Source organism: Eleutherodactylus coqui, chromosome 5 (genome assembly GCF_035609145.1).
Source record: "Eleutherodactylus coqui strain aEleCoq1 chromosome 5, aEleCoq1.hap1, whole genome shotgun sequence".
NCBI classification, from domain to species: Eukaryota; Metazoa; Chordata; class Amphibia; order Anura; family Eleutherodactylidae; genus Eleutherodactylus; species Eleutherodactylus coqui.
In genome coordinates this window covers 73879982-73896183 of record NC_089841.1, presented here as the reverse complement: position 1 = coordinate 73896183, position 16202 = coordinate 73879982, and the positions used below count along the sequence as shown (strand labels likewise).

General features: G+C 46.1%; 1 protein-coding gene across 1 annotated transcript in view; it reads right to left on the bottom strand.

Moving 5' to 3' along the window:
- The window catches only part of NDUFS4 (NADH:ubiquinone oxidoreductase subunit S4), a 129311-nt gene extending 113414 nt beyond the window's left edge, over nt 1-15897 (bottom strand). The window contains exon 1 of the mRNA XM_066602732.1: nt 15751-15897. Coding sequence (XP_066458829.1) covers nt 15751-15827 — 77 coding nt within the window. The 5' untranslated portion in view covers nt 15828-15897. The remainder of the gene's footprint in view (nt 1-15750) is intronic.
- Between the last annotated feature and the right edge of the window lie 305 nt (nt 15898-16202).

The window sequence follows — 16202 nt, the reverse complement described above, 5'->3', positions numbered from 1 at the left end:
AAAGCCGCAACGTTTTTTTTTTATCCTGGGCAATCCTCCTTAATCCTTTAGAGGGGTTTTCTTTAGTTTCCATGCATCAGAAACCATGACTTGTTGGAAATACTTGATGTTTGGGGATGATACACATTGTGTCAGACAATATAGGCTCTTAAACGGAGCTGAAAGTGCAGGGATCTGGGAGGGGTGACTACGGGTCTTTTCTTTTTTAAATATGGGCAACTTAAAAAAAATAACTATTATGGAAAACACCTTTAACTTAAAATTAACTGATATACAATTTCTTAATTGCCTCAAAATCTGTTAAGGGCATTCATACGGTCTAAATCCACGTTGGAAAAATTCCATGCAAATTTCAAGAGAAATCTCAGAAATCGTTTGACCGCAGATTCTTGAGCGGATTTCTATTTTGATATGAAATCTGCATCAAATAAGTGACGTCACTTTTTACCATAACCCGGGTTTACACATGGTGGAAAAGTCAGTGTCATACAAACAACGGCACAGATTACGAATGAAAACCACAGGATGCAAAATTTGTGAAAAGGGCCTTACTGTAGATTCTCGACTCTTTCTTGGCTGGTTAAAAGCTTAAGAACCTTATGACTTTTGACTAACATGGTTGAAGCTAAAATAGAGGAGAACGCAACACTCAAGTTGCAGGTGTCCAAGTACGAACAACGACAGACCGGGTCATTGTTTTTGAAACATACAGAGCTATGTGCCGAAACAATAATGCCACCACGATAACTGTTGGTGGTAAGCCGCAGCTTACAGCTCACCCCCCTCTTAACTCCCCACTCCTCAAGAAGAGAGAAATGGAGTGAAGTGAGATATCAGCACAAGCGTTGAGAACATCGTGTCCCGGCTTTCATCGTTCTAAACCGCTGGAATGTGCTGGATGTGAGTAAATAATAATAAGAACTGCGATTTTCATGCAGTCAATCAAGAAAAAGACCAAGAGTAGCCCCTGTACACACACTGTACTCAGTAATTACTGATGCCGGAGATATAACAATGTGTTCTCCCATAACGTGTTCTTTGTGGTGATCAGATGCAGTCAGAGCACATTATCATCTAACAGTCGATATATCAAACTTTATATCACCAATGAGTTCCCATAATGATCATAGGCTACATGGTTAGCGGTCATCATCTCCTTCACTTTGCAACTTTATACAGCATCTAAAATAAAAGAGCTTGTCCAGTTTCGAAAACCGACTTTCGCACATCCTTTAAGAAATTCTGAGGTATTACAGGGGGTCCTCTATTCAGGATCTACATCTCTTGCCCAAAGTGAAGAGCAGTTAAAAAAAGCATTGCTCACTTCAGTGCACCAATCCCGTATCACAGACCACGAATTTAAATGGACACTGTGTAATACTTTATTTCCCCTGTGGGAGTGCTGTAAGGAAATTGAACACTTGCTGCTAGATTGCAGATTACATCTGATCTCCGAGACTCCAGGCAAGGGGTCATCTAGTAATCCTGAGATCTGCAAGCCCTAAGGCCGGCTTCACACGAGCGTGACGGGCTCCGCTGCGGAATATTCCGCAGTGAAGCCCGTCACGGCGCCCCCCAGAGACCCCATACTTACCAGCGGAAGATAGCGTGAGGACGCTTCCCCGCCCACCGCCGTCACGTCATGTGACACGCCCACCGCGTCACATGACGCGGCCGGCCGTGTCACGTGACGCGCCGGCCGCGTCATATGACGCGGCGGCGGTAGGCGGGAAAGCGTTTTCACGCTATCTTCCGCTGTGTTACAGCGGGCGATACCGTGAACGGACGGCTTCCATTGACTGCAATGGAAGCCGTCAGCACGTACACCCGCGGCAAATAGAGCATGCTGCGGGTGAGGACAGGAGATTTCACGGTGCGAAATTCCGCGGTGGAATTCCGCACCGTGAGCATTGAGCTATTAGGTTCAATAGAACCTACTAGCAGGGGGCAACGCAGCGGATTTTTGTCGCGAATTTACGCGGTGTAAATCCGTTCGTGGGAAGGAGGCCTAAATCCTCCACGAGAATGGAGTGGTGGTGTGCATGCATTACCATCACTCCATTCACTTCTGTTGGGTTGTGGCAGACTGTAGAATACATTGATTTCCCTCCTTCCCACAGAAGTGAATGGAGCGGTGTTATTACATGCGCACCATCGCTCCATTCTGATTCGGGGCACACAGATCTCAGGATCGTTGGGGGTCTCAGCAGTTGGATAGGGAAAATATCATTAGTAGGGAAAATTAATGCTAGGGATACATTGTGACATCACAAAGTAATGGAAGTCAATTGAATTGCATTGCTCAACAATCTATGTAATCCATCAAGTTTGGATTTTTTGCGATCGTTCCGGCAACTTGTGACTATAATATGACCACAGTGACGACCGTTATTTTGTGATGCTGCAAGACTACACCGTATTCTTTTGGCCCTACAATCTGTGTCGTGGCCAAAGTCACCATGCAAGAGCCATATACTTTATGCTAAAAGTTAGACTGCAGCAGATTTCCTAAAGGAACAGGTTTCTTTTTCTATCAAAAAATGTGTGTCCCGACTCTTGAAAACAATGATGCTATATTTTAGCTTCCGACGTCTTACGGAACAGGAAAACAGTTCTACAACAGTGAAAAATCACCGGTCAGAGAACCAGCTTATTTCTACACTACTGATAAGCATTCTATCCTTGCTCAGAAACCAAATAGTGTTAAAATTGGGCAAAATGTTCCCTTTCAACCAAAGCGATCATTTGTCAGGTAAACGTTAACAATAGACAGACACCTCACCTGACAATGAAAGAGCGTAACTGACTTAAAGAAGTCGGGAATCGTTAAACTTTTCATCCAAAGACGCTGGTACTTCAATGTATGTGGTGAGGTTGGCCGTGACACAAACGTCTGGTGCACCGTGAAAAGATTGTTCTTCTTTAGTCCAATGTCACTGAACATATGTGGCCAGTTTGAAGTATGGCAATGGTCAGTCTAGACTAATACGTATGGCTGCATCTATATAATAATCCTTCGCCAGATGATTGCTGGTTCAACTATCAACCTACTACTAGCTAATGTGTAAGGCCACCTTTAGGGAAATTCTCTCTCACTGCAAATTTCGTCTGAGCTTGTGCTCTGTATCATAAAGTGAACTGTCCAGCTGTAAACTATTGATAGCTTCTTCAGCAGAGGTCCACCAACCAAGACCCTTGTTGATCAGCTCTTTACCGGGCTGCTGTGGTTGTGTGCCCAGCTGACTTTTGCAGGAAGCAGACAGCTCCGTTTTCACTGCAGTGGCCTGGCCTGGTATTGCACACAAAGTTCTCATTCACAAAGCGGAACTTTGCCTGTGATAACAAGCTTGGCCACCGCAACGGGAACAGAGCTGTCTGCTTGCTGCAAAAGCCAACTCAACACACAAGCACAACACCCTGGTGAACAGCTGCTGGGCGAGGATCTTGGGCAGCAGAGGCCGCTGATGGCAGCTAGACAATCAATAGTTTACATTTTTAAACTTAAAGGTGTTGTCCAGTTGTAAAGAATGGGTAGTAATTTATTGTCACAGTGTGTCTTATTCTGTGATTCAATGCGATTACACATCAACAAAAAATGTCCAAAAGGGGGTGAATACTTTGTAGAGGCAGAATGTACTCTGCTCTTCTTCCCTTCAAATGCTATTGTCAAATATGTAAACACATGATTTATGCATCTAATTTGGCTCGTATACATACAATTAAGGCAAACTGGGAGGCATTAAGAGTGACAGTTTTATTGTGCAGCCACCTCATCAGACCTCCATTACTACTTGACCGAGTTCAACCATCATTACACAATTGTGCGCAATGAACCAACACTGTGGGGGGGAGCAAATTATGATTTGTGTTTTTTCTTTCTTAGTTTTGTACATTCCATATCTTGGAAAGGTCACAACACAACAACAAGGCAACAAAACGAAATATTTTCGACAAATTAAAGAAAAATGCTTTTAGGCAAGGCTCGATATGGTCACCGATCAAATACACTCCACTTGTTAGGAATGTGGCGCAAAGGGGAGGAGGGCCGGCCAGAAGATGAGGCAGTTGGCGGCACTTTCTGCTTATCAAACTGTCTGATTCTCTCAGCCATTCCGACTCCAGCGTGTTACGGTGATTCTCCTTCTGCCCTCCCAAGTCTTGACCCCCATTATCAAATATCAAGGGGAGGATGAGAGATGGTGGTCTCATCTTGGCCAGCGATGCTGTGCATCCCTCCCATGGTGTCAGAAAAGGGCCCATGGTTGCGAACTGCATGTGAGCTTGGACGGGTTTCAATGTCCAGATATGTGCAGAAGCAGGCGCTAACAGCAGTTTGGTGTGGGGTTATTTGGAGGATGATGAGGTTTGCTTGGCGGCACAGTGGTGGATTATAGGGGATTGTGCGGAGGGTGATGCCCTGTCTTGTTTCCCGTGGCCCAGAGACTCCAAAAGGATGCACACCCATGTTTTAGAGGATGCAGGTCCAGAAGTATGTTCTTGCAAGAAGGAAATGACCAAGCAAAGTAATTCTGGATCAGATTCCACTCATTCCTACTCTTGGTCACTGAAGGTAACCATGAAGTGGACAACGGGTTTGGGCTAATTTGTGACAGAGGTTTCATTCAAAGCCTTTGTCGCAGACCTCTGGTAGAATCCTAAAGAATATTGCACCACATGCAGCACTAATGCTCTCTTGGATTTTCCAGGAGAGCATAACAGAATCCAGACGAACCTCGTTATAGTCAATGGGGTCTATCTGGCATGTTGCAGATCTGGCACTACCAATTTTACCACTTTTTTGGCTCCTAAAGCCTGGTTTAGGCACAATGATTAACGCTCAAAAGAGGTCTTTTGAGCGATAATCGTTGTGTGCATTTAGCAAGTTGATAGCTAAAGTTTTGAGCAATCACTTTGTGCTCGGAGCAGGGTATGCAGAGGTCAAGCAGGGCCGCTTGCCTTCTGCATCCAGCTGTTCTCTGCTCGAAGCGCTCAGCTGGTATACAGCTGAGCGCTCTGAGCGGGTTATGCAGAACACAGCTGGAGCGCTGTGTTCTTCATACCCCAGCTGTGTTCACTGAGCGAGATACAGCTGAAACAATAGTTTCAGCTGTATCCCGCTGTGAATTCCTGATAAGGCTGATCATTGCCTTTCAGCATGCTGAAAGAGAACGATCAGCGATTCGTTGATGAAAACTGCACGATGTTAGTGCAGTTAGACCCAATGATTCTCGCTCAAAAGACGGTTTTGAGTGTTTTTTGAGCGTGAATTGTCGGGTCTAAACGGGCCTTAAGTAAGAGCCTAACAGCGGAATCATATAATGCTAGTGTGATTTGGCCCTTACTTTATTGTAGAACACAAGTTGAGGGCAGCACTTCTCCTAAGACCCAAGGATAATGGGGAAAGCGGTGCATGTCCTAAGGGGTCCCATTGCTACGGACCCACAGTATGTATGCTCCATGGGCAGGCTGAGACGCATGTCCGTATGACAGATACAGGAATACAGCCATAATATGCTCATCTGAATCCGGCTTTATAAGCAGCAAGCTTTCAGGCCACCAGCACTTTGTCAAGCATAACGTGAGAATTGTGACTGTAGTCATCATGGGAGTGCATGAACATTACTGTGTGCTGTTCCACTTTGTAATAATGGGTTACTTTAACAAGCTCCTTACAAACGTCCCCAGAGAAGTGGTGGTCCACTCACGGAAATGCCCATCTGTTGTGATGAAGTAGAGTCAACGAAAAATATTTCCGTGTTCTCAATGACCGCAAGAAAGAATAAGGTCCCCATAAATCATCTTCAACCACAAGGGAATCAAGGTGTGGTTTCTTTTTGATAGTATGAGCCCTTAGCAGGTGAATCTTAGCCCCATTCCTCTCTCTCTTATCTTCTGTTTCTTTGCTTACTCTCTTTTCCACATTATATACTGATTTCCACTCAGACCTTGGTGCCTCAACAATTTATATCTGGGTTCTCTTTCAGGTTGTCTATACCGACTTGGTATTTGATTTACTTCATGTACAATTGGGACAGTTGATTTACCTTTTATGCATAGTTTCTACTGTACAATTTAAACCTATGAAAATCCAAAAACACACTATAATAAACACCATACATGACAATTCTTTCTACGAAACTCTTCCCAATTTATACATGTGTCCCTCTATGAACAGGTCCAAGGCACCACACTAGAGCTGAGTTTATAAGCTAAAGCTGTGTGCTTGCTGTGCTGGGTAAAATTTCACAAAAAGAATAGTAATACCATGGGGACAAAACCCCTGAAATTCTTGTCATGCATCCAGGTGAAGGTTATGACATACACAAATATGTCTTAATCGTAGCTCAGAAAACAGCCCTTTAAACAGCGATCTTCTGGGTTGTCCTGAAAGACCCCCTACCAAGTCCAAGTCACCGAACACCCGAACATGAGCCCAATTATAACATCCGCTCCAGAAGTGAGATGTTTTTAATAGAATTGTTTACAAGAATAAAAAGCTTTTCTAAGAAATCTCCTTAGGCCTCCTTCCCACGAGCGTGACGGGGTCCGCCGCGTAATATTACGCTGTGAAGCCCGTCACGGCGCCCCCCAGAGCCCCTATACTTACCTGCGGGAGATAGCGTGAAATCGCTTCCCCGCCCACCACCGCCGCGTCACCGCCCGTCACCGCCCACCACCGCCGCGTCACCGAGCGTGTCACGTGACGCGGCCGGCCGTGTCACGTGACGCGGCCGGCCGCGTCATTTGGCGTCAGATGACGCGCGGCGGTGGGCGGGAAAGCGTTTTTTCACGCTATCTCCCGCTGGTTACAGCGGGAGATAGCGTGAACGGACGGCTTCCATTGACTGCAATGGAAGCCGTCAGTGCGTACAGCCCGTCCTCACCCGCAGAAAATAGAGCATGCTGCGGGTGAGGACGGGAGAAATCGCGGTGCGTAATTCCGCGCTGGAATTACGCATCGTGAGCATTGTGCTATTAGGTTCAATAGAACCTAATAGCTGCGGGCAACGCAGCGGATTTTCGCCGCGAATTACGCGGCGGAAATCCGTTTGTGGGAAGGAGGCCTTAGAGGGTCAACTTTTCAGTAACCGAACTCTTACGACTGCTGAATTCATGAACTGGGGAAAGGCTACTCATACTAGTCCTACGACTCGAAGGGTTATTATGTAATATACTTCTCAGCCATTCAACCCTCATTCACAAGTCATTAGAAAAAAAACTGTTGGAGATACTTAATGCCTGAAAAAACATAACTGCGATACTAAAGGGGTTCGCTGCTTTTTTTTTTTTACAGTTTATTGATATAGTTACAGAATAGGAAATCATACCATTATTTAATATACATGTATTTAAGATTCTGCTCCTATCCCTTTCTTACACCTGTGCAGTGGCCTTTATCTGCATTGGTAGAACAGTATAGTCCATAGACTGGACTGTCCATAGTAAGGGACATTAGTCATGTGACCGCTGGTGTTCATCTCACACTGATCAGGTATGTAATAGGTGAATAGTAGATTGCGGAGCAGCAGAACTCACAGTGTTACAACCTGCAGCGTCTGTGGAGAAGCAGCTCTTGTATTCTTCTCCCCGTCTCCTCGGTGTTATGGCTCTTTTTCAGTTGACTTTATTAACATCATCATTACCTGGAAACAGTTGTGTCTGTGGTTTCCTTAACAGCTGTTTTTAATAAAGTTAAAGGGGTTGTCCCGCGCCAAAACGGGGTTTGTTTTTTTTCCAATAGCCCCCCCCGTTCGGCGCGAGACAAACCCGATGCAGGGATAAAAAAAAACGGGTAGTACTTACCCGAATCCCCGCGCTCCGGTGACTTCTTACTTACCTTGTGAAGATGGCCGCCGGGATCTTCACCCTCGGTGGACCGCAGGTCTTCTGTGCGTTCCATTGCCGATTCCAGCCTCCTGATTGGCTGGAATCGGCACACGTGACGGGGCGGAGCTACGAGGAGCAGCTCTCCAGAACGAGCGCCCCATTCAACAGAGAGAAGACCGGACTGCGCAAGCGCGTCTAATCGGGACATTAGACGCTGAAAATTAGACGGCACCATGGAGACGGGGACGCTAGCAACGGGACAGGTAAGTGAATAACTTCTGTATGGCTCATAATTAATGCACAATGTACATTACAAAGTGCATTATTATGGCCATACAGAAGTGTATAGACCCACTTGCTGCCGCGAGACAACCCCTTTAACTGCTCAAAAAAAAAAAAACCATCTCCAGGTGATGATGTTATCAGTATTCTTGTATCTTGACGCCACCAGAAACTAGGGGTTTGACAGGGCTACATGGAGGAACGCCCATCACACCCCTGGCTCTCGATTGGCAGAATAGCTCAAAGTCCTAGAAGCTGCTACAGTGGATTTCTGCCTGAAGCGCCATGCCATATGAGTGATGCGTGCTGTGTGTTAGCCAGCGCACCGCTCCACCGCAGTAACTGCAGCTACCCGCCTGTCCCCTGGCCAGTGCCCTCCCTGCTGTCCTCCTCCTGGTGCCTGCAGCCGCTGCCCATCACTAACAGTCCACCGCTGCTGTTGCCTCCCTGCTGTCGTGTCCCTGCTGTCCTACTGCAGTGTGCGGGGGGCGCATATCAGCGACTGTCCCGTGCCGCAGTGGTCTCCCTGCGGTCTGGGGCTGTCATTGTCTGTCCCCCCTGCGGTGTGGGCTCCCTGCTGCCGGCGATGTTAAACTTACATGGTGGGGGGGGGGGGGGGGGGGGGGGAAGAGAGGAGAAGATTTCTAGTTTCTTTAAAAGTAGTACAGGAAAAAAAATTGCATATTGAAAGTAGAGCGGGGAAAAATAGGAGAAAAAAAAAGGAGGCAGTTTTTATGGGATTAATAAAATCAATGAAAAAGGAAAACCACCATACAGAGAAACCAGGGAGCAGAATATAAGCGCGGCTTCTCCACAGACCCTGGCAGGCATGATGACGCTGCAGGTAGTAACACTGCGAGTTCTGCTGCTCCGTAATCAACTATTCACCTATTACATACCTGATCAGTGTGAGATGAACACCAGGGGTCACATGACTAACGTCTCTTACTATGGACAGTCCAGTCTATGGACTACACCGTTCTACTGTGCAGATGGGGCCACTGCACAAGAAAGGGATGGGAGCAGAATCTTAAATACATGTATATTAGAAAATTGTATAATTCACTATTCTGTAACAAAAAAAAATATAAACTGTAAAAAAGCAGTAGAGAAAAAAAAACTGACCCTACAATTCACGTCCACAAGAGATTGTACCAGAAGACTCAAGGAACTAATAACTACAAAATTGCCAAAATACCTTTTGTTCTGGATATTTTGGGGGTTTATGAAATGCAGGCATTTGGAGAAAAAACGCAGTTGTTTTACAATGCAATTTTTGGCCAGGCAGTTTGGAGAAATCTGTTTTTCTACATTTCAGCAACATTGAAAAAAACAAAAACTAAAAATCCACACCATGCGAACTAGGCTTGCTGGAGCTGACCAGAAACAAAGTAGCCCAGCGCTTTTCGAATACCACCGCCACTTGCCCTTTATTGTAGCGCGGTTCACAGCCTTTGGAGACCTACTGATAGGTCTATAATGAGACACCGCAGAGAACACAAACTATTCCTCAAACCAGAGTTTGCGAAGAGGCCGCAGGAGGACCCTGGTAGAGGTCAGTCAATCTTTCAATTGGTAGGGATAAGGTAAAATGTTTTCTTTGGCGACCTCTCACACGGGGTGGAGGGAGTATTGCAGAGAGGATTTCCATTACACTGCAGCAAACTTTGCCGCTATGTGGAAAATTCCACACCAAAAGCCACATCTCTAATGTGCGGATTTGGATGCTGAATCGAAAAAGGGCAGAATTCCGCCGACCGTTTCGCATCATAATCTGCGTTTAAGCCGCCTTCACACAAACGCTGCAATTAAAAATGCAGCCAAATCTGCACCATTAGGGGTGGATTTGGTGTACATTGGCTGTAGATTTTCCAGTGTGGAAAGCCAGCGACGAATACACCATGTGTGAGGCGGCCTTGGGCATGGGGAATAGGTGCTACAAGTTATGGAAATATTCTGCCAGTGTGGAAGGTCCCTTAAAGCGGCACATGGATGAGGATCACGCAGTAACAGGGACGTCCACGGAGATTCTACATATACACTTCTGATGCCACCAAAGTAGCAAAGCTGAGGGCCAAATAGTAAAGACAAGTATGGCTGGTATTCTGCATCACCGATATGTAGGCAGATTTATGACAGCTAACAAAAAGTGTCTTTGCTGCCCATAGCAACCAATCACAGTGCAGCTTTAACCCCTTAGGCCAACTGCACACGGCCGTGACGGGCTCCGCTGCGAAATTTCGCGGCGGAGCCCGTCACGGCGCCCCCCCAGGAGACCCCAAACTTACCTGCGGATCCAGCGTCCTCGCTCCCGCATGACGCTTCCCCGCCATCTTCCGCTGTGCTACAGCGGAAGCTAGCAGGAACGGACGGCTTCCATTGACTGCAATGGAAGCCGTCGGCGCGTACACCCGCGGCAAATAGAGCATGCTGCGGGTGAGGACGGGAGATTTCACGCTGCGGAATTCCGTGGTTGAATTCGGCACAAAAAGCATTGAGCTATCAGGTTCAATAGAACCTAATAGCTGCGGGCAACATAGCGGATTCGCGGCGGAAATCCGTTCGTGGGAAGGAGGCCTTAGTGACAAAGCCTGTTTACCTCTTAATGACCAGGCTAAATTTCGGAAATCCGTTGTGTGTCACTTTAAGATAGAATAACTCTGTAAGGCCACTCTCACACAAGCATGTTAGAACAGCATTTTGTACAGCGTTTTTACTGCAACCCATCATTGCAATGGGTGATATAGTGTATCAAAAATGCGGTGAATACACAAAATTAGAACATACATCGTTTATTTTAGCACGCATTAGAAATAATTCGCTAAAATGATCACCTGAGACGCCCCATCAAAATAATTGAAGGTTCAGTGCAGCGTACTTAACTTAGCTAATAAAAATAGACTGATAAAATGTGTTTATTTACTAAAAACGCCCAAATTGCAGATTTTTTTTGTCATTTTTTTCCATATTTTCAACCGCTTTATGTCAAATATGCGCAAACATACTGTACAGATGTTTGGGGAAACATCAATTTCTGTTTACTTTATTCTGGAAGCACATTTCAAAAACTTTAGGGGACTTACAAATGTAATATTAATTATTAAAATTTTGAGGGACATTTTGTTTTCCTGCCCCAAGCCAAGATTGCAGAGATTGATAGGTGTCAGAGTGATAGATACCCCCACAAATGACCCCATTTAGAAAAAATTATACACCTTAATGTATTCCCTGAGGGGTGTTGGGAGTATTTTGACCCCACAGTTTTTATTTTAAGGAGTTAATGCACTTTAGAGGAGGAAACATAGAATTTCAAATATTTGCAAATATGTCATTTTAAAGAGTTTTTTTTGTCTAGTACACATGAAAATGAGGATTTGCACCCCCAAATGGCTACCCTGTTTGTTCTGTGTTCAGAAACATACCCATTGTGGCCCTAATCTTAGGTCTGTATGCACAACGTGCCCAAAGGAGCAGCCGGTGGCTTTCAGGACAGACATTTTGATTGAAGACGTTTCCGCCCCCATTTCACACTTGTAAAGCCCTTGAACTGCTAAAACCATGGAGAACCCCACAAATAACCCCACTTTGAAAATTAGACTCCTTAACAAATTTATCTACTCGTGAGCTGAGCATTTTGACACCAGTTTCTTGCAGGATTTAATAAAAACAGGTAAAGTTATATTTACTTATTTCTTCACAAATACGTAAATTTCAAGACTTTTTTGCATAAAGCAGGGAAACTGACGAGATACACATCAATTTCATTGTAATAGTTGTGTTCAACAACACCCCCCACCACCACCCCCATTGTAGCCCCATTCTGCTTACAGGACACATGACTAGGCTTATGATGGAGGGAACACCCATTGGCTTTCAGGTCACAACTGAATAAATTCCAAGCCCCATTGCCCATTTGTGCAGAAAAAAATAGACTCCCTAAAAAGAATTTCCCCCTTCCTTTTGTCGCTCCCTAAATCTTAGACAAAATGTAAGAACGTAAAACTGTGTGGTATATCTCAAAACAGGGGTAGTTACAGAGTCCCGATTGAGATGGGCACATGAGGCAAGAAAAACAGGCATCGCTCCTCCTCCTCTTATGCTTGCAGCAAAGTCAACACCTTTTTTTTGGGGGGGGGGGGGTATTTCTTGACCTCAATGGCAGGGATGGGGTGTAGAAAGGAGCACTCTGAGTCTTCGCATCTCTTTGTAAGCTTGCTGAAGTGTGGCGGTCTCACACAGAAGGCGCTCCTGGAACTGCTGGAAGGAGAGCGTTTCCAGGGGACTCCCTGTATAGCACGTAGGCGTTATAGGTAGAGATCAAAATAAGGTAGATCACTTCCCATTTTCTGGCCTTTCACTTCAACAGTTATGGCCACAAGCACCTGGTCGGACATGTGTTGTAGTCTGCAACAAAGACGGTTTTCTCTTGCCTTCTCCCTTATGGCTGGTAAGGTGTCTGCGTACACAAGACAGAAGTCCTCCTCTGCGTCCTCAGTCTGTCTCGAGAGCATGTAGACCTCCTTTTTGTCGTGCCACTTGACTGCAGGTGACACGTGGGTCACTTACAAGCGCGTACGGCGCCCTCCTTTCCACGCGCCTGGACACCACTCTTTTTCTTACTGTCCTGCAGACCCCTGTATTTGCAGCTCGTAGTGATTTGAATAGTGGGAGACTAGTATAGTAGTTATCTGCAAACATGTGGTACCCCTTGGGCAAGAACGGCACCATTAGCTCCCAAACAGTTTTTCCATTAATGCCAATATTATCTGGGCAATTGCGGGAGGTATCGCAGTACTCGGCCCTGACAACTCAACAACTGCTTCAACGACCACAGGGCTAGCGGCATTACTAGTGAGAATTTCCATCTCCAGCGCAGTTTCGGCATCGCTACCAGAACTTCTGGAACATTGCAATGCGTAGGCCTGCTCTGCACTATACCTCCTATGTGCCATTTTAGAACTTTTTTTTTTTTTTTTAAGTGGCATATAAGCCAAAAACAAAATACAGCTGAAGGGAAACGGACATAACGTAATGCTACCTAAAAGCGTTACAACCACATAAAACGAAAAAAAAACATGAGTAGCGCATAGAAGGATTTTGCAGTACCCGTTTCCCTGAAAATAAGTCCTGGCATTATTTTTAGTGTTCGGACAGCTATACATGTAAAAAAAAAAAAAAAAAAAAAAAAAAAAAAAAAAAAAAAAAAAAGAGAGAAAAGATCTTTTGGACCAAAAATGAATATAAGACCCTTATTGTCGGGGAAACACAGTAGTCTAGATGAGAAATTATGGCAGCAACCTGCCCCCATTTCACATCTTTGAAGGCATCAATTGTTTGTGGCTACAGATGAGCGAGCACCCAAATGCTCGGGTCCGCGTTACTTGAGTCGAGCTTTTCGTAAAATCCGAGAGCTCTACTCGAGTAACGAACCCCATTGACTACAATGGGAGACTCGAGCATTTTTGTATGTGGGACGCCAGATGGCTCTCTCTCTCCAGGCAGCCAAAAAATTTGCCAATGACGCTCGCTGCGTCGCGGAAGGGCCTAAACAGGTACGTCACAGCGGGGAGGAACCAAAACCTGGGGCGGGGTCGAACATGGCTTGATGCTCGTTCGAGTAACGAGCACCATCGAGTACGCTAATACTCGAACGAGCATCAAGCTCGACAGAGTACGTTCGCTCAACTCTATTTGTGGCCCTTCAGTAACCCCACAAGAGATCAGGTGACGTCAGGTCCGGTGGGCTTGATTATTTTTTAAATTGATTGTTCATTATAATAACTATTGTTTACTTGTTTAAATAAACCCGCTCACTAGTATTCATGAAGCAGCAGCAAACAACATCCAACTGAATATGCTTGTGGCACACGGAGTCAATCGCCAGCCTGGTGGACGCGTCTTGGCATCACCGAGAGGTATCTTGGTTTGATAGACATAGGGTAAAAATTATGAATCTGTCTTTGCTGCCCACAGGAGCCAATCACAGCGCTGCTTTCATTCTCATAGTGACAACTGCTGTGCGATTGCTTGCTATGGGCTACAAAGAAAGTTTTTCTTTTTGGGGTGCATCCACGCCCTAAAATAGCGTATTCTAACCATCACTGATTTTGTTGCAGATTTCACTTTTTTATTTATTTTTTTAATCATTTTTATTGAGGTTTACAGAATAATAACAGAACAATTCACAGAGCTCATATAGGAGAAGACCAGAGATCTGAGCTATTATCACTTTTTTATTTGAAATGGAATTGAAGGGGCGAAAATCTGCACCAAAATCCCCCGCAGATCAGCTCCATGTCCAAGCGTAAGGCCTGAGGGAGGCCTGCATCAGAATCGGGCTCTGACCCCGGCCGGTGACCCTGCGTACCGGTCATTTCTCTAAAGCAGATGACCGCGGCGGCTCACCGCTCGTTTTCCCTGCGCTGTCACTAGGCGATGACGCAGGCACCCGCAGCCTATGTGCATTGTCAATTACGGATGAGCTGCGGGTCAAACGGCTTCCATTGACTTCCATGGCAGCCGTCCATGTAGATCGCGCACAAAAATAGAACACACTGCAATTTTAAATCCATTTGTGGAAATCGCAATCGCTATCCGCTGATCTGAGAGGACATGCAAAACGTCTATCTTTTCAATTGGCGCAGATCACTGCGTATCGCCCGTGTGGGTGACGTGAAGTCGGCCTAACAGGGCTTTTACACGAGCCAATAGTTGCCTGCGTGATCGCTAAAAGGGCCGATTACAGGTGACGGCCACCCCGTGTACATACGGGACCCAACACAGCGAGAATCGCTCACTTGTCGGAGTCACTTGGATTTAAGCTCACCTGCTCTCCCATTGGTCAGTGCTAATCACGAGTTCTGGCCAATCACAGAGCAGGTATAGCACATTAGTAGTCCAAAACTACTAATGCACTGTGAGGATTGGGTAACCTGAAGGTTGTCTGTCGGCCATCTTGGATTGCTGAAACCAGAATCGGGAACTAGAGAAGCGGAGGAACAACAGAGAACAACAACGACGTCTCAGGGCAACTCTGCACCTAGAAAAGCCCAATATGAGGTGCTGCCCTCACACCACTGCGCCAGCAGGCAACGTTTGCACATTGTTTCGTTATTCTACTCAAACCGTATTGTATCGGTTCTTATATTACACTGTTGTCACGGTAACCACTAAATCAGGTCGGTATCAAAGGGTGTAAGTGCATTTGCGCCACATATTTGCGCGTTTTACTGTACTTTGTGCTCGCGCATTCACTGAAATAGGCAATTAAGGTCTGCTATTTCCGTGCGCAAAAGCATAGGAAAATCAACCATGCGGTGTATACTTTTGCGCACGCACACAAAATATACCTATGCGAATGAACCCATTGCAATCCATTCACTGCGTATCGCTAGCGCAAATGTTCGTGTGGCACCGGCCGCAGATACAGAACGCTGCAGGACTGTATCCAGTTGTACCTACGTGCATTCAAGCGCTGCAGGTGATCACATGACTCCTCTCACCAACAGGTAACTGCAGGTGTGATGTACAGTATATACCATATTCCACCCAGCACTCTGTGCTACACGGACACTTCATCCCCCTCCCGTGACAGGAGGCTGACAGACGAGCTACCACACAACCGCACGGCCCTTCTATTACCTGCTTGGGGTGACAATGGCCGCTGCTTTCTGAAGCCACAACACTTGTCTAAGCGCCGGTGACATTGAGGCCGCCATGTTGTTTGAAGAACTACGGTACGGCAGCCGCCGAAGGACAAAAAGGCAGAAGAGCGAAACCTAGACCGGTGACGTCACCAGCGGCGTGCTCTGCCCCGCGCGCTCGTCTGAGAGAACTTTGCGCGGGAAGTCCGTGCTAGTGCGGCTGTGGGGACTGCGCCGTGCCGACCGCTGTGGTGAGGGGAAATAAGCGGCGGCAGTGGGTGTGTTGCGGCTGCTTATCCCCTTTTGAAATGTACTTTTGGTTAATCCACGCGTTCATGAGGGGAGTTGTAGGTGTATGGCTTCCTCACAGATGGGGATGGTGTAATGTAAAGGGGTCTTCCCAGTGCAGCAAGTTACCACAGGCTAGGGGATACCTTACTGACTGGTGGG